General features: G+C 43.6%; 1 protein-coding gene across 5 annotated transcripts in view; it reads left to right on the top strand.

Moving 5' to 3' along the window:
* MYO1A (myosin IA) overlaps positions 1–23,597 on the top strand; it is a 141,659-nt gene that overhangs the window by 28,793 nt on the left and 89,269 nt on the right. For all 5 annotated transcript variants that reach the window (XM_088473196.1, XM_088473197.1, XM_088473194.1 and 2 more), the window contains exons 2-3: positions 8,547–8,693; positions 13,259–13,374. In XM_088473196.1, coding sequence (XP_088329322.1) covers positions 8,568–8,693; positions 13,259–13,374 — 242 coding nt within the window. In that variant the 5' untranslated portion in view covers positions 8,547–8,567. The remainder of the gene's footprint in view (positions 1–8,546; positions 8,694–13,258; positions 13,375–23,597) is intronic.

Raw genomic sequence — 23,597 nt, 5'->3', positions numbered from 1 at the left:
ACAGTGGGTGCGGCCACAGAGAAGAGGGGACACAGGTAATCCACCCTCCCCCACACAGGTGTTAGGGTTAGCTTTAGGATTAAGCACACCTGAAAACTGCATTTTTGACATTGTGATCATGTCGATATTTCATCGGTCACCAATACTGAATGGTGGTGAGCATGTTGACATTTCGGCATTCTCTCATTGATAGTATGAATGTTGGCATGGTCATGGACCTATCATACCAAACCCATTCTAACAATTCCAGACGAGGCAAGTCACCAGTGTTCAGGAATGGCTCTTACATGCAGGAGTTGGCTTATTTCACATTAAGGGTCGTATTCAATTAGAGGCGAAAAGCCGCAATCGGCAAAAAAGTTTTGCCTATTGCCGCTTTTCACCTGTTTGGAACTTATCTCCAAAATCAATTCCAGTATGATTTTGCCTAAGCAGAAACTCAATGCAATGTAATAGGCGAAAAAAACAAACCTAAGAACACCCCACAAAAGTACTTTCATTTTGGGGGCGAAAAAGTATAAAGTGAGTGGACAAGCTTAAAACTAGCGAAATAGACTGCTTGGGGGTCTGCAAGGATGGGTCAGGTGTTTTTATGATTGCAGGTGCATGTAGCAGGTGCGTTTTTGACGTTTTTTTAAAAATCCACTTAAGAGACATAAAAATATGCTAGCACCCATTTCCAAGTACCCCAAATTTGACTGGGCTACTTATTTTCACCAAAAAATACTGCTTTATGCCATTCTTCACCACTTATATAAAGACGCTATTAATAAGTAATTTAAACAACTTAAGTACCCCAAACACTTTTATTAGGGCTATTTGTACACATCTACATTGATTCCCTATGTTACTGCATCTTTTTTTGGGGTACAGAATGATTTCCCCACTTCTGACAGTACTTTCCACCTGTTCCGCATTCACCGCTTTCCGTTTTTGTGTGTTTAGGAATTGAGTAGGGCGAAAAGCGGGAACGCACACGAAAAGTTTTCACCTCTGAAACAGGTGAAGAAGGCGGAAAGTCGGACTGGCGAAACCTACCCGACTTTTTGCCTATAATTGAATATGAGCCTAAGTCGGGGTTACAGAGTGCGCAAAGTTTTGGAGGGGCCAGGGCTGTAACTATGGGTGTGCAACCAGTGCCACTGCCTAGGGTGGTGGCACCTGTATTTGACTTGCAGGGTGCCTAGGATGGCACCATGCAGCCTGGAGAGCCACCTGGCGCATCCTCAGCTTACTGGTTACAGCCCCTTCTCCAATTACATTATAACATCATATGTCCTCCACCCTTTTTCAGTGGCAGTAATCACATAATTACATGTGAGGAGCTATGTCTGTATAATGGGAAAGATACAACACTGAATATACACAAATCCTTGGGACAAAATGTAATAGACTCCAGATATTTTGACTTTCAAATTGCCAGACCACTTGGTGTAATCCAGACAGTACAGTAGCTAGTGATTTAGATCCTGGAAAACCAAGCTGCCAAGAATGTGCCGTAGGTTTAAAATCCACCCACAGCTGCCAGCTTAAAAATCGTGGTGACATTAAAAGAAAGTAAAAAAAAAAATATGTGGGATGTCCCTCTCCATCATCCAATAGGCCAAGCTACTCAGCATTGGTTCCGGTCCCCTAGTGATAAACAACCCATTGCTGATTAGTATTGTGCCCTTCTTGGTACCCTTGGGCTGTAGATACCAGGATAATAAAATTAATAGTTGTTCCCATAATATTTTAATATGTATTTTTACATGCCGTATTTTAAATTAATAAAATAAATTAATAAGCGACATTGTAACTAAAATAATATACATAATTGCCCTCTTTAAAAAAATAAAACAGTGTTCCCTATTTAATAAATGAATATAAATTATTATATAGAAATAAAATCTACATATACTGTGTCTTAATATATTAATTGGCCCTTTTTGTATACAAGACTGAAAATGATGATGATGATGATTATTATTATTATTATTATTATTATATTAAACATAATATCCTAACTTTATTCTTACCTGTACCCTCATTCCTGGCTTAATCTTATGTAGTCTTATGTGAAATTTCTTTTTAAAAAAAACCAGAAGACCCAACTGTCACTTGCTTCAAAGAGCAATGGCATAAGTTAAAAAAAGATAAGACATGGTGAATCAGGAGGTCGAAAGGTCTCGTCAATGGTCAGGTGCTCTAATTCCATGTGACCTCCGTTACCATTTAGCAGCGTACTAATAAAGCATGGGTCTCTTGTACAGTGCATCTATGTACTTTGGCAGTGACATTGTGCAAGTGTCCCACTTCCATGTATGATGTTTAAACTGCAGGAGAGGCCCAGTGCTAGATACATGCATTTGTTCTACTTGACAATAGTATATTAACTATTTTATATCTATTTTTTGCCAACTCTGTTTTTATCTCTGATTTCAATGTGCTATTCCATCTTTCTCAATAGTAAATTATTTTCAAGGAATTTTGTGTTATAGCGTTAGCTAAAACACTATCAATCCAGCAATTTGTATTTTTTTTGTCTGTGCTTTGTATAACAAAAATTGATAGTGGTTATACAGAACTTTTTTCAGTAGTCCTTATAAAACAATTAAAAGACTCAATTACACCTTTTAAAAAATTCTCCCAATGAGTAAGTTACCTTTTAGGGGAAAGCTGACATTGGGCCTCATCTATAGTTGTAAGCATTTGCACACGGAATGTATGAATGTAAATAGAAGTGTACTTGAGTGTACATGTTAAGTCAGATGTATGTCAATGTAAATCCAGCTCAAAAACAGTAGTACAGTATTTTTGCCAGATGTATATCAGGCGTACTTTACGCCCCACAGTATAATAGAGATATGGCTTAACAATGCATAATCACATAAGTCACATCATTTTATTTGTGCAAAATATAATAATATCTGGAGAGATATCCACAAAAGGAAATATATTAGAGATGAAGCTTGACCGTGCATAGTTATTTATGGGAGGGTCTCATTTTCTATATAAAGGGGCAAATCTATTCAATTAATAGCCAATTTCTCTGCGCGGTAAACCCAACCCATTGATTCTGCATTAAGGGGGTGATTCAGCTCTGGATGCAAGAGCTATTGCAGCTGCTAACATCGGATCATCCGATTGACCGCAGCATCGCATCATCTGCGTGTCTCTTGGCCGGCTGAGTCACCATGGGCAGATGCCCAAATGAGGCCAGGAAGCTCCGTCTGCTGATACTGGCCTCTTCCCTCCCCCCAATGGCAGCAACACGCCTCTGTTTTGGGAAAAGGAGGCCGTCACAGTCCCTCCCCACCCACAGCAGACTTCCCATCACTGACAGAGGATGAATTTTAACACAGATTTTTCCTCGCAGCTCCTGATGCGAGGAAAAAAAATCTGCATTAAATACACCCTATGGGGCAGTGGCGGAACTAACGGCAGTGCAGCCGGTGCCTTGCATCGTTGATCATGCACATGTATCACCAGGCTCCTCCCAAAGAATTGGCCTGTCTCTTTAATGTTAGGTCCCTGCTTTACAGTTTGTTAATGGCAATTACAGAATTGACATTGCAAAATGATGTTCTGTTAATATAGTGTAGGTGTGCTGTATGGGTTGTTTTGAAAAATTATGAGTCTTAAAGAGGAACTATCCATTTGACCATTTTAACATTATATCTATATTGATTTGAGGAAATAGATGGTTTTGCTTTATTAGAACCTGATACAGTAGTCAAATAATATTATCTATCTATCTATCTATCTATCTATCTATCTATCTATCTATCTATATATATATATATCTATATGGACATGCTTTCACATAAATCCTAGTATTGTAATGAAACATATGTTCTGTCTGTACATCCAATGTGTTATTTGATAGAGGATATAATACCTAGATTGCTGTGGGACTCCTATCATCATGTACTGTTCTGTCTGTGACTATATTTCATACAAATATATGTACTTTGTGTTTACTTTTGAAATAAATGATTTGTTGTATTATTGTCTGTAATGTAGCACAATCCCACACGAGCCATGCCTCATGTCAGGATGTTTACCAGGCTCATTCATGAAGCTTCCGCACTGTGGCTTATTTGTTCCATGCTAGTAGCACCCGTGGCAATTCATTCATTGCTTTGTATCCTGGACTTCACATCCTTCCTCTCAAGTGTATTGATGTTGCTATTCCGGATGTCAGCAGTAGGAACTATACAGTAAATGAACCTGGCTTGATGTTATTAAAGATTTCCAGTTGTATGAAGTTGATTGTTCAGTCATATAGTATACGAAAACATGCCTTCCAACCAAATGACAAAAGATGGACACAACAGTTTTGTTTGTGTGTTTATGTACATGACATATAGTACAAGGGCAATTTCACACACGCTGGTTTTCACCGGCCGACAAAAAAACAGGCAAAGCCGGACGTTTTTTTTGCCGGCAATCAGTGCCTTTCACATGCAACGGCTTTGAGACGTTTTTAATGTTGTGGGTATTTTTTCATGTATTGGGCATGTGCATAATTTTTGGAATTTGATGAATACCATAATTTCCATATCCCCATACTAATGTATGGGGAGTGTGGAAATTAACGCAGGGGGACTTAGCAAGGAGATATCAGTGATATCTCCTGTGCTAAGTGGCTTCATGAATACTAAAATAACGTTATTTAAGGAAAATGTCCTTAAAAACTTTATTTTAGTGTTGATGAATAGGCCCCATATACTTGAACGACTTGCAGTGATGGCACAGGCAAGGCACAGCATGGCAGTTGTCCTTGCCAGTGGATATTCCCGGCTGTAACATGGCGACCGTGACGTGTCTGTGCCGTCTGAAAGGACCCATCTGTTTTCAGGCTTAATTAAAATTAATACACAGCAAAAAAACGGCAGGTTTTTTTGCTGGCTGGTGAAAACCGGTGTATGTGAGAGATCCCTAAAATACAAACATATACAGTATATCTGAACAAAACACACCTTTAAATGATACGCATTAGCTAAGATGTGCATATATATATATATATATATATATATATTTTACAGGTACTTTTGGGCAGAGCCGTAACTAGACTTTTTGGTGCCCTGTGCCAGAAAGAGCATTGGTGCCCCCACTTCCCCATTTTTCAAATAGGGACATAAGATAGTACACCCGAAAAGGGGCCATGGCCTCATGGGAAAATGCCATGGAAGAGATAGGGGCAGCCAGGAGATGCTGTGGATAAAAGAAGATGAATCTACAAATGAGAATGATAATAAACAAGAAAATTGATAGGCCCAAACAGTGCCCCCTAGCCATGGCACAGGTGGCACTACCCTAGTTACGGCCCTGCTTTTGGGGACTTTTGCAGACATTCGTCAATATAGATAAATACATCAGAACTAACATAGTCAGTTGGAATATATGTATTGAGTGAATAGCTTTGTGGCATCATGCTGTTTGTCTAGTGTAGACAACTTTACAACATATATGAGGAAGTATACCTTCTGTATTATGCCTAATAAAGTTAGTTTGACATCCTGCTTAATGAAGGCAGTATGATATCATTGCTGATGAAAGGAGTATGATGTCAGAGCTGATGAATGGAGTATGATTTCATTGTTGATGCAGGGAGTATGATGTCAGAGCTGATGAATGGAATATGATATCATGGCTGATGAAGGAAGTATATAATTGCTGATGAAGGGAGTATGATATCATTGGTGATGCAGGGAGTTGTATGATATCATTGCTTATGCAGGGAGTATGATGTCACGCAGTGGCGTAAATTCATCCCAGACGCCCGGAGGCAAGTTATAATTTGGTGCCCCCTCCCCCCTTCACAGCCGCTGACACTGTAATGTAGCAATTTGCATGCACACAGGCTATAGATAGACGAAGGCAGCAGCTGATGGTCTGACATGAAGCTCTCCACTAGTGTATGGTGGCTTCTCAGGTGTTGGGAAGGGGTGCCATGTATTGGGCGTCCGTGATGGTACACTCCGGGTACATAGTTACAGTCCTAAGTGGGGTGAATATGTTGTGGACAATGGAGGAGGTTCCCGTTCAGAGCTGGAGCCTGGCGGCAGGCGCCTCCATTGTCTCCCATAGTTCTGCCCCTGATGTCACAGCTGATGAATGGAGTATGATATCACAGCTGATGAAGGAAGTAAGATGTCATTGCTGATGAAGGAAGTATGATGTCATTGCTGATGAAGGGAGTATGATGTCATTGCTGATGCAGGGAGTATGATTCCACAGCTGATGAATGGAGTATGATATCATGGCTGATGAAGGAAGTATGATTCCACAGCTGATGAAGAGAGTATGATATCATTGCTGATGAAGGGAGTATGATGTCACAGCTGATGAAGGGAGTATGATGTCACGGCTGATGAAGGCAGTATGATATCATTGCTGATGAAGGGACTATGATGTCACAGCTGATGAAGGGAGTATGATGTCATTGCTTATGAAGGGAGTATGATGTCACAGCTGATGAAGGGAGTATGATATCATTGTTGATGAATGGAGTATGATATCATGGCTGACAAAGGGAGTATGATATAATTCCTCTTTTGAGTTTTATATATTTTCCATAGTATATGTTGAAACAAGCTTATAACATGGAAGCACAGCATGATCATGACCATTAAGGTTCTATACATTTGTGCCAAATGTACTCTTTAGCTCTTTACAACATAATGATCTTTGTATTATTTTACTTGTTATTGCAGAGCAGAGGTCACATATGTAGTGTGATGGCACAGTGTAATTCCATGCGTGTCCTGCACAAATCTTCATGATAAAATGTCTGGTTGCTATGTGCATAGCTATAAACCAGTGTTGCTGCTTGAAAATTAGAGATAATACACACATTATTACTGTCAGCATATGAGTGAAGGCAGCTCTCTCACACATTTTATATAGGACAAAACTACAGTAGAATTTATGTACAAATTAAACATTTTAAATCATCATTATTACAATAATATGGATTTCACTTTGAATGCTTTAAAAATACATTGTAAACTAGTCAAATGCCTGGAAAAGCTTTGCAGGCACATTTTACATTGTACTTCTTGAGGCATTTGTATTTTTAATGTGCTTATAAGACCTAAGTAATGTACTACAAATTTATCTCTGAAATTAGTTTACATGTTTATACAATTATTATGATTCATCGTTTTGTATTATTATTATTACTTTTGTAATTGACCTATGTTTTCTTTGGTTTGCAATTGTATTTTGGGATCCATGTACTAAGGCCTGGAGAGAGATAAAGTGAATGAAGATAAAGTACCAACCAATCAGCTCATAACTTTCATTTTTCAAACACAGCCTGTAAAGTAACAGTTAGGAGCTGATTGGTTGGTACTTTATCTCCATTCACTATATCTCCCTCCAAGGCTTAGTACATAGATAGAGGGGGAGAGGTACTAAGCCATGGCCGTCGTCGCCCCCTCCCTTCCCAGAAATGTCAGCAGACTATCAATCACTGACACTCTGCTGCCGTTCTGCTTGCGATCACGCAGGACCTGTACTGTCATTGTGCAGTAAATGTCTTGTGCCGGCGCAGAATGGCACAATTGGAGATGTGCGCTAATCAATGGGCTCATCTCTGAATTAGCCCCTTTGTTGTTAGTTGCTCTGCCCCTTATATGTATAATTAATTAAGCACAAAGCATATTGGGGGTATTTAGGATAGATGGAAGTCCATTTTGTGCATAATATTTGCATATTTGTACTATACGTGACCAAATATGCATAAACATACCAGTTAAAATTTTTGTGTATACCTGACTTTTGCTTTCTCCTTGGGGGAGGGAAAGAGCAAGCATACGACAAGTACAATAAAGGAATGTTAATATAATTGTAATATAATTTGTGGTTCTTCCTCAGATACTTAACACTGATCAACATTGATCTTATTAATAACAATAATGCAGATAATAGCAAAAGGTGTTGGTTAATAAATAATATACTGCAATTCCCCGCCTAGCGCTGTTAATTAGTTATTGAGTTCTAACTGAAAAAGCACTAAATGACAATTGATTTCCCATAAGAATTAATTAAAATCAAATTAATTGTTTCCCAAAGTCCCGGAAACTGTATTAAAAATGCAGCAAATAGTTTGCTCTTTCCACATTTTCTTTAAATACATCCTCTTCATCTCCACTTCTCAAAACTGCCAGCATTCTCTTTGGCTACTCTCATGCATTAAACGGTCTATGTGACTGCTTCTCACATGCCTTCATCCATGTTACCAGCTGTCTTCATATCTAAAGTGAAATCCTGCCCCAGCAATACAACAGTTTGCATGTCCAGCCAGAGCCAAAACGAGCTTAAAATCAATTGTTTTAAGTACAAAATTGATATATTGCATAATATAAAAAATGCTTTGTATAAAAAAAGCTCTAATAAAAAAACTTAACCCAGGGGACTACTTCATAATAAGTATATATAATATACATTTAAACACATTATTATGATTGATTTGCGTTATTTTACACACTTTAGTTGATGCTTTCTGTAAAGATTTCTGTGCATGAGGAGTAAGTGATAATTATTTTCTTGTTCAGTTCCAGGTCAGAGGTGAAAAGATGGACTCCAGTGCATCCTTCCTGGATGGAATGGTTGGGGTCGGAGATATGATTCTTCTTGAATCTCTCTCTGATGAATCTGTACTCCAGAACCTAAAAGAAAGATTCAAATCTGATGAGATATATGTAAGTACTTTTATTCTATTTGTGTTAGTGGTAAACATATGTTATATATCACATCACCCATGGTCTAGTATTTGGAACTGATTATCAAATTATTCAATATAATTGTTCTTGGTTCAAATGAAACAAAGCACAAGCTAATAAGGTACTGTATGTTTTGAATTGTTTTCAATCTGAGAACTATATGGTGTTAGTAGATGTACACAAATGCAAGTTCATGTTCATCATTAAGTATGATATTATGTGATATTCAGAATGTTGTTGTTTTTTTAAATATTGCTCCCTGTCCATCTGTAGTGCACTAGCAAGCAACAGCCTATTACAGGGGACATTTGTACCAAAAAGCTAAATGTCCATTTATAGTACACTCCACTAGTAATGTGGAATATAGTAGAAAAGCTGCCTAGAGTAATACGACTTACATACAGTACCTTACCGTCCATGACTGGCATGGCCCTGTCTCTTATGGGGTTCCCTTTGTGGGTGAAGAGAAATTCTGAGGTGAGCATATGTAGTCAGACGCATATAGTGCAATATATACGGGATCAGTATATTTTGTTGACATTGATCATGTCTGTATTCACTATATCAACATAAGTGTCAACATTGTTGTAATGTCGACATGCAGCATTACGACATTGACCACATTGACATTATCATATCGACACTGAGGAAATTATTAGAATGTTGACAAAACATTCACGGTGGTCTAGGGGTGGTTTAACTAGTATGGTGGTTCCAGTGGTTCCAATGACTTCCGGCTGATCCTATTACGGTACTAATTTCTAACAGTAACCTCCCCTCCAGCAGCCTAACCCTTCCCCTAGTGCCTAACCCTAACCGTCCCCTCCTGCAGCCTAACCCTCCCTCTAGTGCCTAACCCTAACACTCCCCTCCTGCAGCCTAACCCTCCCTCTAGTGCCTAACCCTAACACTCCCCTCCTGCAGCCTAACCCTCCCTCTAGTGTCTAACCCTAACACTCACCTCCTGCAGCCTAACCCTCCCTCTAGTGCCTAACCCTAACACTCACCTCCTGCAGCCTAACCCTCCCTCTAGTGCCTAACCCTAACACTCACCTCCTGCAGCCTAACACTAACCCTCCCTTTGGTGACTAACCCTAACACTGACCTCCTGCAGCCTAACCCTCCCTCTAGTGCCTAACCCTAACACTGACCTCCTGCAGCCTAACACTAACCCTCCCTTTAGTGACTAACCCTAACACTGACCTCCTGCAGCCTAACCCTCCCTCTAGTGCCTAACCCTAACACTCACCTCCTGCAGCCTAACACTAACCCTCCCTTTGGTGACTAACCCTAGCCTTCCCCTCCTGCAGCCTATGCCTGACCCTCCTCTTAGTGCATAACCCTAATCCTTTCCTCTTGCAGCCTAACCCTAACCCTCCCCCTAGTGCCTAAACCTAACCATCCCCTTCTGCACCATTACCCTCCCCGTAGTGTCTAACCCTAATCCTCTCATCCTGCAGCCTAACCCTTCTCCTAGTGCCTAACCCTAACCATTTCCTCCTGCACCATAACCCTCCACCTAGTGCCTAACCCTAACCATCCCCTTCCGCACCATAACCCTCCCCCTAGCCTAACCCTCTCATCCTGCAGCCTAACCCTCCTCCTAGTGCCTAACCCTAACCATTTCCTCCTGCACCATAACCCTCCCCCTAGTGCCTAACCCTAACCATCCCCTTCCGCACCATAACCCTCCCCCTAGTGCCTAACCCTAACCCTCTCATCCTGCAGCCTAACCCTCCTCCTAAAGCACTATGAGCCAACACACAGTGCACAGTGTGTGAGCTCCACTCATACAGCACCGGAGACGACAGTGGCTCTCATTCTCCCATATATAGAAGAAACAGCAGCAAAACCTTGTACCCCAGAGAACTGCACCGGCTACTAATTTAGGAACTTGCTCCTAAAGCTACGGTCACCAATTAACACATACTGATATATCTCTCTACGGCAGGGATTCCCAACCATGGTCCTCAAGGCACACTAACAGTCCAGGTTTTAAGCATAGCCATGCTTGAGCACAGGTGACTTAATTAGTACTTCAGTTATTTTGATTTAACCACCTGTGCTCAAGTATGGCTATCACTAAATCAGGACTGTTAGTGTGCCTTGAGGACCGAGGTTGGGAATTACTGCTCTACGGAGTAACAATTTGCACCACAGCTTTTCCGCTTAAAGAACACCATCCAGCTGTATGTACATACCTGATTTCAGGACTGTTTTTGACGACTCTCTTTCCCCCAATTACCCACCAGGTACGCCATATTGGGATTTTAACAAACAGCAGTATATATCTCCTTTGGGTCTCGTGAAAACCAATCTACACATTATTTTAGCCTAATGTTAGGGTGTTTATTAGTAATAATATTTTATACAATGTTTATACAATTGTTTCTATAAGATGTTACTTGGATGAGGCTTCAATAATGTATTTGTGACAGTCTCTGCTTACTACCAACAAAGTGTTTTTAATTATTATGTACAAATAATAAATTTGTTTTTTTTTTTATATATATCATATACATCAGTCCTTTTTTTTTGTTATCTACATATCCACTTATCAGATTGCGCAGCCTAATTAACCTTTCTATTCGTTTCGGGAGGGTTGTACACATTCCCTTTTTTTGGGGGGGCAGCTGCGACTGTTTAAGTTTGGATTGCAGTGAGAATGCCAGTGTTGCCAATTTCTTTTTGTTTTTTGCCTCTCCTCCTGCAGCCTACCCCTAACTGTCAGCATTCTGAGAATGTTGTCATTTCACATGTCAACATTTCAGATGTCGATACTGTGAACATGTCAACATATTGCAGATGTTGATGTGTACCATGTCAAAATTCAACTACTATATGTCGGCATAATAACAGTTGTAACTGTGGTGTCAACATTGTAAATGTCGACATGATGACTTCATCCTTAATATACTGTATCTTGCATTGTACCTACAGCAGATAAAAAATGTGCACTAAAAAGTTAAAGTGAAATATTTGCAGGCAATCTTTGATTTGCAGAGAAATGGGCATTATTTATATATAAAATTGTTGTAAAACAACGATAACATTGTGGAAAGGGAGTAGTATTGACTACATTCACTGCAAAACAATAAGAGATATATTGGAGACATTGATTTAACCTAGTGTAATCTCATTGTGTCCTTGCAACAGTCATTATCTCCCTAGCTGTAAACCTTGTATTCAGTACTCTAGTTTCGGTAATATTTTAGAAAAACATATTTTATGCTGAAATTAATGGAGGGTGGGGGCCGCAGTGAGGCAGAATGGGAATGTGCGGCAGGTGGACAAAAAGGTACATTTGGCCATAGTTAAATTATTGTTATTAGCTTTTATTTATAAGGCACCACAGACTTCTGCAGCGCCGTACAGAGCAAATATACAAAACAGAGTATAATGATGAGTAACAGGATAAACAAATATACATAATAACAAATGTAAGTATAAAACTGACACATAATAAATAGAAATAATACAAACACAACCACATAGTTAGAATGTGGGAATACATTTTTTTCTTGCCCACATTTTTTCTGGTTTGTATATGAACCCATACGAATATGTCGTCATGTGCACTGCATAGTATATTCATATATATTATGTGAATATAGTAGGCTGAGATTCTAAAATAATAAGAGAAGGGGATTTTGTCATCCAATGTGGCACCATACCTAGAATGCACAATCTTTCTAAGCTCACAGTTTGCAGACTTTTTAGTTTATAGCAAAAGCTGAGATGAGGATGGCAACTTCATGCTGCTGTTTGGTGTGGTTGAGGTAGGACTAGCAACACTTAAGGCCAAATTTCCCCGGCAATATCTGCAAACATGGAGAAAGACATTTTATGTAACAGTTTGAAAAATGTTGCTAACCTCTGTGCCTAATATCTGAACCTTAAGGTATACTTATATGCTTTTGAAATGACCCATCTGGGAGATCCTGGAAGGGAAATCCGGGTGGGAGGTGCAAGAGAATGTGGTGTTGTGAGGTATTCCAGGACAGTAGGCAATTATGCCTTAAACTGTGGGTCAATCATTACATTCCCCTACTTTTCCTATTTACTACAAAGAAGTAGCTAATCAAATGTAAGTGTTTTACGTTGTTGCAACAAAGTTACTGCTTGGTACAAAACAGTTAATACTTAATACTAAAATGAAGCTGCTTATTTCTCATCAACTAATGCTCAAATATACTCAAATATACTGGCATTTCATTTGTATTCAAAATAAGCAATTATAAATGTCAGTGACATCGCATGCCAAAGACAAACCTGTCTGACTCTGGGTTGTTACTAATGTTTTTACTTGCTTTAGGGAGGTCACAGGAAGATGCATAGACTTCCTCAAAGCATGCCCATGCTGTAACTGCATGTGAATAGAGTAGGCAGCGTTCAGTAAAATACATTGCTGCCGCTATGCTCCCACATAATCGATTTGTGCATAAAAATGTCTGTGCTGGCTTTGACGTCTTCAGTGTAAGGTTTAGCAATATGCCATCCTGAAAGCTAATATTATATAATTCCTCTCCTCCTTTCTCTACCAGACATATATTGGAAATGTAGTTCTGTCAGTCAACCCCTACAAGCAACTTTCCATCTACACACCTGAGAAAGTGGAAGAGTACAGAAACAGCAATCTGTACCAGCTGAAGCCACACATGTAAGTAAATTACATGGAAACCTTAGAGGTTGGGGTATTCAGAATCAACTGCATAATCTTTAAGTGACAACTCTTCCCATGAACACTGATTAGTGAGGGTTGCTCTATAGTTACGTTGGCTCGTCTCTGTAGGCCATTGTTTGTCGCTTAGCCAGGACAGACGTGAATAGAAGCATACATCCATGGATTTGTGTTATCACTACTTTCATTCAAAGGTCAAGGTACAGTTACAGATCAATAGAATTCATTGTTTTAATAAGTAATGGTGCCATTTAAGAAATGCTCTGTACCAGCCATCCTTATGTCCTTCATTTTAACAAATGTTTCAATGAGACTTTTAGGTATATTGAATACAAGGCTAGAATTTTAGCTGTCAATATGTGCAGTAATAACTCAGTCTAATAACCTGGAATTACTGTAAATTATATGTAAGTGTGTGTATATATACAGTGGGTCTGAATCTGAGTTGCACATAATGCAAAATTAATTCCAGACGCTGCAGTGAACAGAATGTTAATGTGACTACACACCCGTATTCGGAGTAGTACGCATCCATACGATTGCACCACCCCTCTCCTCCATCCATGAGAGCAGCCATCATCACTATCATCGGAACTGACACCCAACCCATGCTAGGTGCTGATGTGACTGACTTTGGTGCACACTTTGCATACCTACAACTCAAAATAGGCTACATGACCAAGAAACACCCATGTAACAGGTGCTCAGGGGTTTAATTATCAAGCAGTGAAAACTGTGGAGAAGTGAACCAGTGGAGAAGTTGCCCAAAGCAACCAATCAGCTTTGAAGTAGCATTTATCAAGTACAACCTAGAAAATAATAGGTAGGAGCTGATTGGTTGCTATGGGCAACTTCTCCACTGGTCCACTTCTCCACAGTTTTCACTGCTTGTTAAATAGACCCCTCAATCCCTGTTGCAAAATGCACAATGATGGTCATGGTGATTGGCAGCTGCTTCTAAATGACTGTGCATATTGGGCCTGATTCAGACCCACTCGCGAGTGGCTGTCCGCTCGCAAGTGGGTCGATGGTCTGCACTGCGCATGCGCACGACGGAGGGAGCTCCGTCGTGCGCATGCGTGAGACGCGACGAGCGAAGGACTTTCCTTCGCTCGTAGTGTCTGATCAAAGGGGGCGTGCTGTCGATGTTGATTGACAGCACGCCCCTTTGGTGGGCGTGCCGGGGGCGTGACTGCCAGACGGAGGCGTTCCCAAGGGAACGCCTACCGTCAGAAGCCGGCCCCACTGACATCACTAGTGATGTCAGTGGGAGTGATTTTGGCTCTGATAGAGCCAAAATCACTCCTGGCCTTGCGGTTGAGAAACTCAGCCTTGCGGTTGAGAAACTCAACCGCAGGCTTCTGCTCGCAGTGGCGATGGTCAAGACCATCGCGACCATCATCCTGCACGCTCGTATATGCTGTGGGTGGTGACCCACAGCTATACGAGCGTCCAGGAGGACGCTCCATATTTATGGAGGTGGGCCCTGATTCAGAGCGAGCGCTCTGGTCAGAGCGTCCGGCTCTGAATCAGGGCCATTGTTCTCTCTCACTTATAAGTGTGGCTGCTGCAGTCTATTCACCTTATTTAGTTTAATATTTGCATTCTGGGCGTGGCAGGAAAAAAGAGTATTATTTACATCATTTTTAAAAGGAAAGGCAACAGATGTGTTTTCAATATGCACCTGTATTTAATTGTATTTTACATAGTAAAACTATTGTATTTATTAATAACACTGATCATATACAGATGGATTGATTGATGTATATGACACTTTATGAAAATACTACATTAGGTACAAATTGGGTACTATAACAGTAGCATTTACTACAAACACTGTGAAGTCATATTTTCTGATGTAAACCAGGTGCACATGTTTCTGTCTTCAGGGCCAGTGTCAGCCCTGAGTATGCCCCAAGTGGCAACACCACACTCAGGGGCAAACACAGGATTTTTACATATATATATATATATATATATATTACATATAATATATGCCCCAGATGTGTCAGCCCCAGCCCCAAACAGCCAGTCCCAGCCAGCCCATGCACCACTCAGCCTCTGTTCCAAACAGATAGCAACCCCAGCCAGCCTGCTCCTGCCCCACACAGCCAGTCTCTGTTCCAGACAGCGAGCCTTCCAGCCCCTGCCCCATATAGCCAGTCCCAACCCCACACTTACCTGGTGCTTGTAGCTCCTCAGCTCAGGCAAAGTCCGCGGTTCTGAGTTCTCCTCTGCTCTCAGTGAGGCAGCGTGATGTCATGCAGCCGGCCGCCGGGTCTCACTCTCTCTCCACTGCAGCATAACACGCGCACGGGTCGGCGGCAGCAGTGCTGTCCCTGATGGCGGCACCCTAGTGATCGCTGCGTGCTACCCGGCCACTGTTGATTCAGCTGTCAGCGCTTCCGCACAGGTGGTATAAAAGCCACCTGACGCAGAAGCGCTGACAGCTGAACAGGCAGCGGCTGGGAAGTTCAGAGGGTGGCCGGCTAATTGTGCAGAGACGGAGACAAGGCTGTCTCTGTCTCTGAATATATAAAAAAATAGTTGGTCAGGGGGGGTTTCTGGGTACTCAGAAACCACCCCTGCGTGCGCTAGTGAATAAAGCGGCATCCTCAGAAGCAAAGCCCTCAGAAGCAAAGTTCTTGGCCTCTCCCATTGGGGACGGGATGCATGATGCATCGTACTCGCGTTGCGATGCATTCCGCCGGTCATCGCATGCATGTCAGAGTTGGTAACGCCGGTATGCATGACGATCCCTGCAAAGGAACGCTCTGTCGGTAAGAGCGGCCGTTTGAGGTGGAGGGTCTTCTGGGTCTATGACCCAGAAGCTCCTCCGGCATTCTTCTGCGCATGCAGAAGGACGCGCATGTCAATAGGAGGTATCCGATTGGATCCCTCTATCAGCATTCTGTGGAGAGAAGCACATAGGCTTCTATAGGGTAACGCCATCAGGAAGATGGCGTTACCCACTGCAACAAAGTCACTCTGGGGCTTGGTGCATATGAGAAATGCAGTCAAACCCGCATTTTCGGGGTTTGACCGCATTTTTCTCATTGATGCATCCCGCCCTGGGAGTGCTTAGCTTGGCTGTGACCTCATAGCTAAGCACCACACTCGCAGTGTAACACTGACATGGCGGAGAAACAGCAGCAGCTGCACATGGAAGAAGCTGTCGGTTGCATCTCCTTCATATTAGCAGCTGATACTCCGTGTGGGTCACAGCAGGGGCATTACAATAACTTGATGAATGGCACTATGTCACTCATTCAATGTTTTAGGCACTCCCTGACCACTGGCACCCCAGACCACCAGGTTCACCTAATGGTAGTGCTGGTCCTGACTGACATAAACCTAGCACACATGCTACCATTGCAGTGATTTATGCATTTTGACATGCAGCTGGCTGACCATTGCGCAAAATGCATCTTTTTTGAACAGATTTCACATAAAATGCATTCAGATTTACATCAGCCCCATAATATTACTGCCAGATTTGTGTCATGTACTGGTATCACTTGTATCCATTTTGTGTTATTTAATGCTAAGCATTTATGCATAAAGCTAATTAGGAAGTACTGTAAGTTCATGTAGTAAAACAACTCTATCATTTAGCATAGAGCAGTGGTTCCCAAACTTGGTGCTGGGGCACACTGCGGCAGAGGTGCCACGGGTTGTCTGTACAGGACCAAATCAAATTATTATGGTCATTGTGATAGGCAAATCCAGTACTGGTGGCTGCCACTCATAAAATATGTGTCATACAAGCAGTGGCGTAAATTCATCCCAGATGCCCGGAGGCAAGTTATAATCTGGTGCCCCCCCGTCATAGCCGCTGACACTGTAATGTAGCAATTCGCATGCAGACAGGCTATAGATAGACGAAGGCAGCAGCTGATGGTCTGACATGGAGCTCTCCAATAGTGTACGGTGGCTTCTCAGGTGCTGGGAAGGGGTGCCATGTATTGGGCGGCCGTGATGGTATACTCCAGGGACATAGTTACAGCCCCAAGTGGGGTGAATATGTTGTGGACAATGGAGGAGGTGCCCCTTCAGAGCTGGAGCCCGGCGGCAGGCACCTCCATTGTCTCCCATAGTTCTGCCCATGCAAACAAGTGCAACCCTGTCAGCTACCACATAACATTTAATCATTGTTGCTGAATTTCTCACTAATACACCTTTCAGATATACAACCCGGGAAATTTCCTGCTAGGACCTAGGAATTTCTTCTGTGCAAATTCCTGGGTATTTGGTCGAGACCCCCCTTTCACACTACAGTGTCTACCCGGGACATTCCCAGGTAGACCCATTTCAGACAAGAGCAGGGATTTTCTGCTTACCTGCCTCTTCTCTGCCATCTGCTCCTCCTAGCCTATCCATTCTCTGGCTGATGATGATGATGTCATTATTCAGCTGCTGGAAGCCGGCCAATCATAATGCAGATTATTATTATTATTTATTTATTTATTTTTATTATTTTTTACAAATTTCTTTTAATTCCCTGGTGGTCCAGCGGGAGTGCGGGTGGCCCGCTATGGCTGGGACCAGTCGGCGGTCTCCAGCGCGGGTGTCCCCGGCGTCCGGCTGGGGTCCTGTGTCGCTAACACAGCGAGTGGCATGGCAGGCGGTCCGCTGTGGCAGAGACCCGCCGGCGGGTGTCCACACCGTCCAGCTGGGGTTCTCTGTACACAGCCGGCCGGCGCTGGGGGTGGTGAGCAGCAGCGCTGAGCGTCCTACAGGACCCTCTGCGCTGTCAACTCAAAGCAGCAGCGCTGAGCGTCCTATAGGACGCTCTGCGCTGTCAACTCCATGTCAAAGCTGCTTGGTGCTGCCCGGGAGTAGTAAATTCCCAGGTAGCACCATTCAGACAGGAGCAGTGTAATTTCCCGGGACTTTAGTCCCGGGAAAAACCCTGGTCGATTGAAGGGGCGGCTACCCGGGAACGTGTTCATGGGTAGGTACCTTTCAGACAGACACGGCTACCCGGGAATTTGGCTGAGGCAGCCCAAATTACCGGGAATCTCGAGATGTCTGAAAGGGGTATAAGAAACTTTTGGCCTAGGGGTAGGGGTGCCATGAAAACAATGCTGATACACTAGAGTGCCATGATTCACGAAAATGTGGGAACCACTGGCATAGAGGATGTATGTACTGAAAATGTGTTGCACTAACTAAATACATACACAAACACAGACACATACAGTACTCACTAACAAGTAATATCAGCATATTATTTTTTTGCAGGGATCAAGTTAAAACAATTACACTTAAATAGGGGCAGCTTAAGAGAGGAGGGACCCATGTGTAGTGTCCATGCCCCCCCCCCCCCCACCACCACCACCACCTCTTCTCTTGCTAGCAGTGCAGAATCTTGCACTATGCTAGAGTCTACTGTGCATGCTCAGGTCTCTGGAAATATGGCACCTGTGGTGATTTCTCTGCTGCACATTCACAGATCTTCAGAAAAGTGCCGACAGACCCATTTTTTTATGGTGATTTCTATGGGTTGACGCTAGAGGCAGGTTCAATAAATGGGTGCCTATGCAATTTTACATATATATATATATATATATATATATATATGTATGTATGTATGTATGTATGTATATATATATATATATATATATGTATATGTAGTTTTACAAGCTATCATTCCATTACAATTATTTATGGATCCAATTATATTTGGAATTTGTACCCTACAGTATGTGTATGAAGCACGTCCAAAATCCAAACAACAAACAAATAGTATCTATATTATTTGTTATTTATGTGGGCGCAGCATTTGACGACACATATGCCACACTTGTCCTTTATGACTCTCCGGTATCTCCCAAGTTGATAACAAAATTCCTGGAATGACAGGTGTGACGGAGTTTATGTCAGAGTACACAGTACTGTACACTGAATTTATTCGTCCATCCGAGCACGGCAGCCTGCTTACTACCTGATACTGATACAGGTATCCGTCTTTCTTCATGCGGAAGGCTGGACCGCCTACTGTTCTTCTCTCTGCACGCCAAGCACAGAAATCTGCCATACACGTCCGCAAGATGGATTAGTTCCAAGCATCAGGACGGTATTCACCTAGTAACGCCCATTTTACGGAAAGTCCTCACTTTCAATCTCCATCCATATGTATATGAATGATATGCATGCGCAGTCTGTGTTTGCTTTCTAACGCACTTGCCTAGTTTGCAGATATCCACAGGATCTATCCGCAATTGGACTTGTGTCCAGGTCAGAATCCGGCCTTAAGTGTGGTGGTCGTTAAGGAGTGTTAGGTTACTGCCTGCATACGCAAATCGGTCGATAGTGCGTACTGCGGATTCACTGCAGTGCGCGTGCGTAAGTTAGCATTGCGACTGCAGAGTGAGTGACGTCAGCATTTGGGGGTGGTGACAGGGGAGGGGTAGGAGAAACGCAGGTGTGCCTGTCCATTTGTACTCTGTTACATGGGAGTGCATAAATTAGCCACTGTGACGGCATACGCAGCTTGTGTACTCACTGCGTGCGACGAGGTTAGCAATTTCTGGGTAAGGTCAGACCTGTTGTAATTGTGCGTGAGGGGCCGATGTTACTCGATGCTCCTGATGTATACGCTGGTTTGAAAGGTATTATGGATGTGCGAAAGCAGTAGTGGGCGTCTCTATACTAGCGTTGCGATTGCAAATTTTTGCAGCAAACCTGCGTGCGTAATCGCAATAGCGATCCGTAGTGAAAGTTCAGAGAGGGCATGCCGGCGGAACTGCAGGCTATGCAGAGTTGGATATAATTGTAAATCATACTTACCGACTCTGCCGGAAGTTGCGGGAGGCTCCTGAATTTTTTGGGAGCCCCCCGCACCCCTGGAAGAGTATCCGGATCTCCCGCTTCCTGCCCACTTCCTAGTGAAGTGGGCAGGATGGAGAGATGATTGCCAGGAATCGCAGCATAATTGCCGTGAATTGCGTATGGACAGGGCAGGGCTAAATGATGCAAAGATGCATCAGTTAGCTCATCCTCCACCTTGTGCTCCCGCGATTCGAGACAGTTTGCAGTGGTGGGGGAGGGACCTAATGACATAGAACCCCGGCCCCATTCACCAAAGTGGCCAGCGATGTCTGCTTTCCGGGTATCTCCTGGGGGGCAGATAATAAATGTTGGCAATGATGTTGTAAATACATGTGTTCAGACGGGATCGGTATGAATGACCGCTGGACCTATGTCTGGTGGTTCAAATCCTGACGCCGGAAGACTGGCAGCAGCGAAGATCCCAATAGGTAAGTATACTAACTACACCTAATCCTCTCCCCTCCTAACCCTAAACCTAACCCCACCCATAAGTGGCTAAACCTAACCCCTCCATCCCCACGGCCTAAACCTAACCCTCCCGAGGGGGGTGCCTAACCCTAACCACCCCCCAGGGGTGCCTGACCCTAACACCCCCTTCCCCTAGCCTAACCCTCCCGTGGGGGGGTGTCTAAACCTAAGTCCCCCCCGGGAGCCTAACCTAACCCACACCCAGGGCCGGCTCTAGGGGTGTTCGACCAGTGCGGTCGCACAGGGGCTCCACCCGTAGAGGGCACACCCCTACCCAGCATCTGGATTTGTCTCGCTGTTCCACTCGCGGGCTGAAGGGGTCACATGCACGCGGCAACCATTCACTGATGGGAGAGGGCTGGGGGAAGCCTGACATTATTTGGAGGTGTGCCATGCGGGCACGCCTCCAAATAACGTCACGTAGGAGGCGTGGCCTATGGTGATTAGGCCATGCCCCCAAATTAGGTCGCGCATGGCGAAGCCGCACGCGATGTAAGGGTGCCTTTTCAAGGGCCGGCACACGGAGCTCCGACCCCTGGAGCCAGCCCTGCCCTGCCCCCTGCGGCTGTCTCCGCAGTCGCTGCCCGGCTTACCTTCATTTGGTGTGCCAGGCGTTGGGCTCCGGGCGTAGGGATAATGACAGGCGTCGGGATTTCGATGCCTATCATTAGTCCCTTGTCGGGATTGCACAGTCGGGAAGCCGGCGGTCGGCATTTCGACCGTCGGCTTTCTGACTGCAGACCGTTCAGATATATATTTTGCACTTAGAATAGGGTTGGTGCAAATGTGCAATGAAGATGAGGACTAGTGTCAAACCAGGCGTACGAGTAGCGGACAGGTGCACCACATGAGACGTACAACTCTGCATAAGGACAAATATACACATATTCCCAGCTTCACTCTGCATCAGGCCTACAATGTGCAGATATCTATACCTGTATATTTTGATAATGTACTACAGTATGTAGTATATGCCTGTTAAAATTGTTTTAACTGTGTGAGTACTTTAATAAGTTTTACTAATGAACTCCACCTTTATATCAGTGTAATGTTGCAGAAGTGCCAGCCCTGACATTTCTTTTCTCATGGCTGTAAGTATAATGTGATGACACCCATGCTACAGCCAGTACCTGTATAATTAGTTTTACTTAACTTACCAGCCTCATGGGATCAGTAGCTTGTACTATTTATATCCATTCAGCAGTCACGAAGCAATGTAAAGGAAAATGAATCACTAAAGAGGAGGCTGACACAACACAATGGATATTATATAGCAAACGTACTACAATGAACGTTAAAGCACAATTGTGCATTTATTTGAACATAGGAAGGAAATTGGAAGGATAGGCTGTTACTATGACACTCTGGCACATGTAAAGTTGCCCTACGTGTCTCGGAAAGCTAATTCTGCTGAAAAATGTATGTGATTTGTGGAATGATCATCAAGACATTAACTTAATGCTGCAGCTTTTATTAAGAAATCAATAACTGAAACAACAGGCTGCAGACATAACAGAACACCAACTTTTGCAAAAAGCTATGACAGTAATTTCAAAAAGACACATTGATAAACACATCCATAGTAGGTATGGGGCAGATGTAGAGATTAACGTACGCCTGTTGGCTATGGAACTGAGGGCCTGATTCAGACCCAGTCGCAAGCACTGTACGCTCGCAACCGGGTCGATGGTAGGCCAGTGCGCATGCGCGAGACCCGGATAGCGATGGGCACTCCGTCGCTCCGGGTCTCGTACCAAAGGGGACGTGCTGTCGATGTTGAGTGCTTTCGGGCTGGGGGCGTGGCTGCCCAGACGGAGGCGTGATGTCAGTGGGAGAGCTTTCGGCTCTGTTTGAGCCGAAAGCTCTCTGGGGGTTGCGGCAACGAGACCCTACCACAAGGGTCTCATCGCAAGCCCGATGGTCGCAATGGTCTTGACCATCGTGACCATCATCATGGCCGCTCGCTATAGCTGTGGGTGGTCACCCACAGCTATGCGAGCGGCCAGGAGGCCATTCTGAAAAAAAAAAATGCCCGGCCCTGATTCAGAGCGAGCGCTCTGTCAAAGTGTCCGGCTCTGAATCAGGCCCTGAGCACATGCGATTACAAGTGATGCAGAGTCCTGTGCATTTCGATCGTATCTAAACTTACGACTGAAGAGGAGTAACTGGGCTGTAACTGAACATTCTATACAGTGGGCGAGATGCAGGAAGGGGAAAAATGCAGTCAAACCCCAAAAATGCGGGTTTGACCATATTTGTCATATGCACTAAGCCCCGAAGTGCAATGCACTCCGGGACTTAGTTAAGGGGGTAACGCCATCTTCCTGACGGCGTTACCCATAGAAGCCTATGGGCTTCTTTCCGCAGAGTGCTGTGAAAGGATCCAATCGTATCCCTCCCAGCACCAATGTCCTTCTGCGAATGCGCAAAAGTACGCCGTAGGCGCTTCTGTGTCTTAGACCCGGAAGTCTGTCTATCACAAAGGGCCGCTCTTACTGACAGAGAGGTCCTTTGCAGGGATCTTCATGCATACCGGCGTTACCAACACAGGCATGCATGCGATGACAGGCGGAATGCATCGCATTGCGAGTGTGATGCCTCGTGCATCCTTTCCAAGGGTCAGTAAGGATCAGTAAGGGCAATGGAACTGTGGACTGTGCAGTGCTGGATGTAAGTGTAAATAATCATATTTGGAGGTTTATTTTTTAGACCTAGTTAGAGGGCAGCATCGTCGCTGCCCCACAGCTTCTGCATTTAGGTAGCAGGGTGCCTGTAATGGCACCCTGTAGCCATAACAGTTGCTGCAGTGCCAACCAAAGTGTTTAGTGCCAAGCAGAGAGTGTACAGCATACCGGAGCATCATGAGGATGCTCTGGGCAGTGCTGTAATTCCCAGAACTG

This window comes from Taudactylus pleione, unplaced genomic scaffold (assembly GCF_031769625.1).
Source record: "Taudactylus pleione unplaced genomic scaffold, aTauple2 ptg000130l, whole genome shotgun sequence".
In the NCBI taxonomy this organism is placed as follows: Eukaryota; Metazoa; Chordata; class Amphibia; order Anura; family Myobatrachidae; genus Taudactylus; species Taudactylus pleione.
The sequence above is the reverse complement of the archived record's forward strand: the minus strand, read 5'-3'. Positions and strand labels throughout refer to the sequence as shown.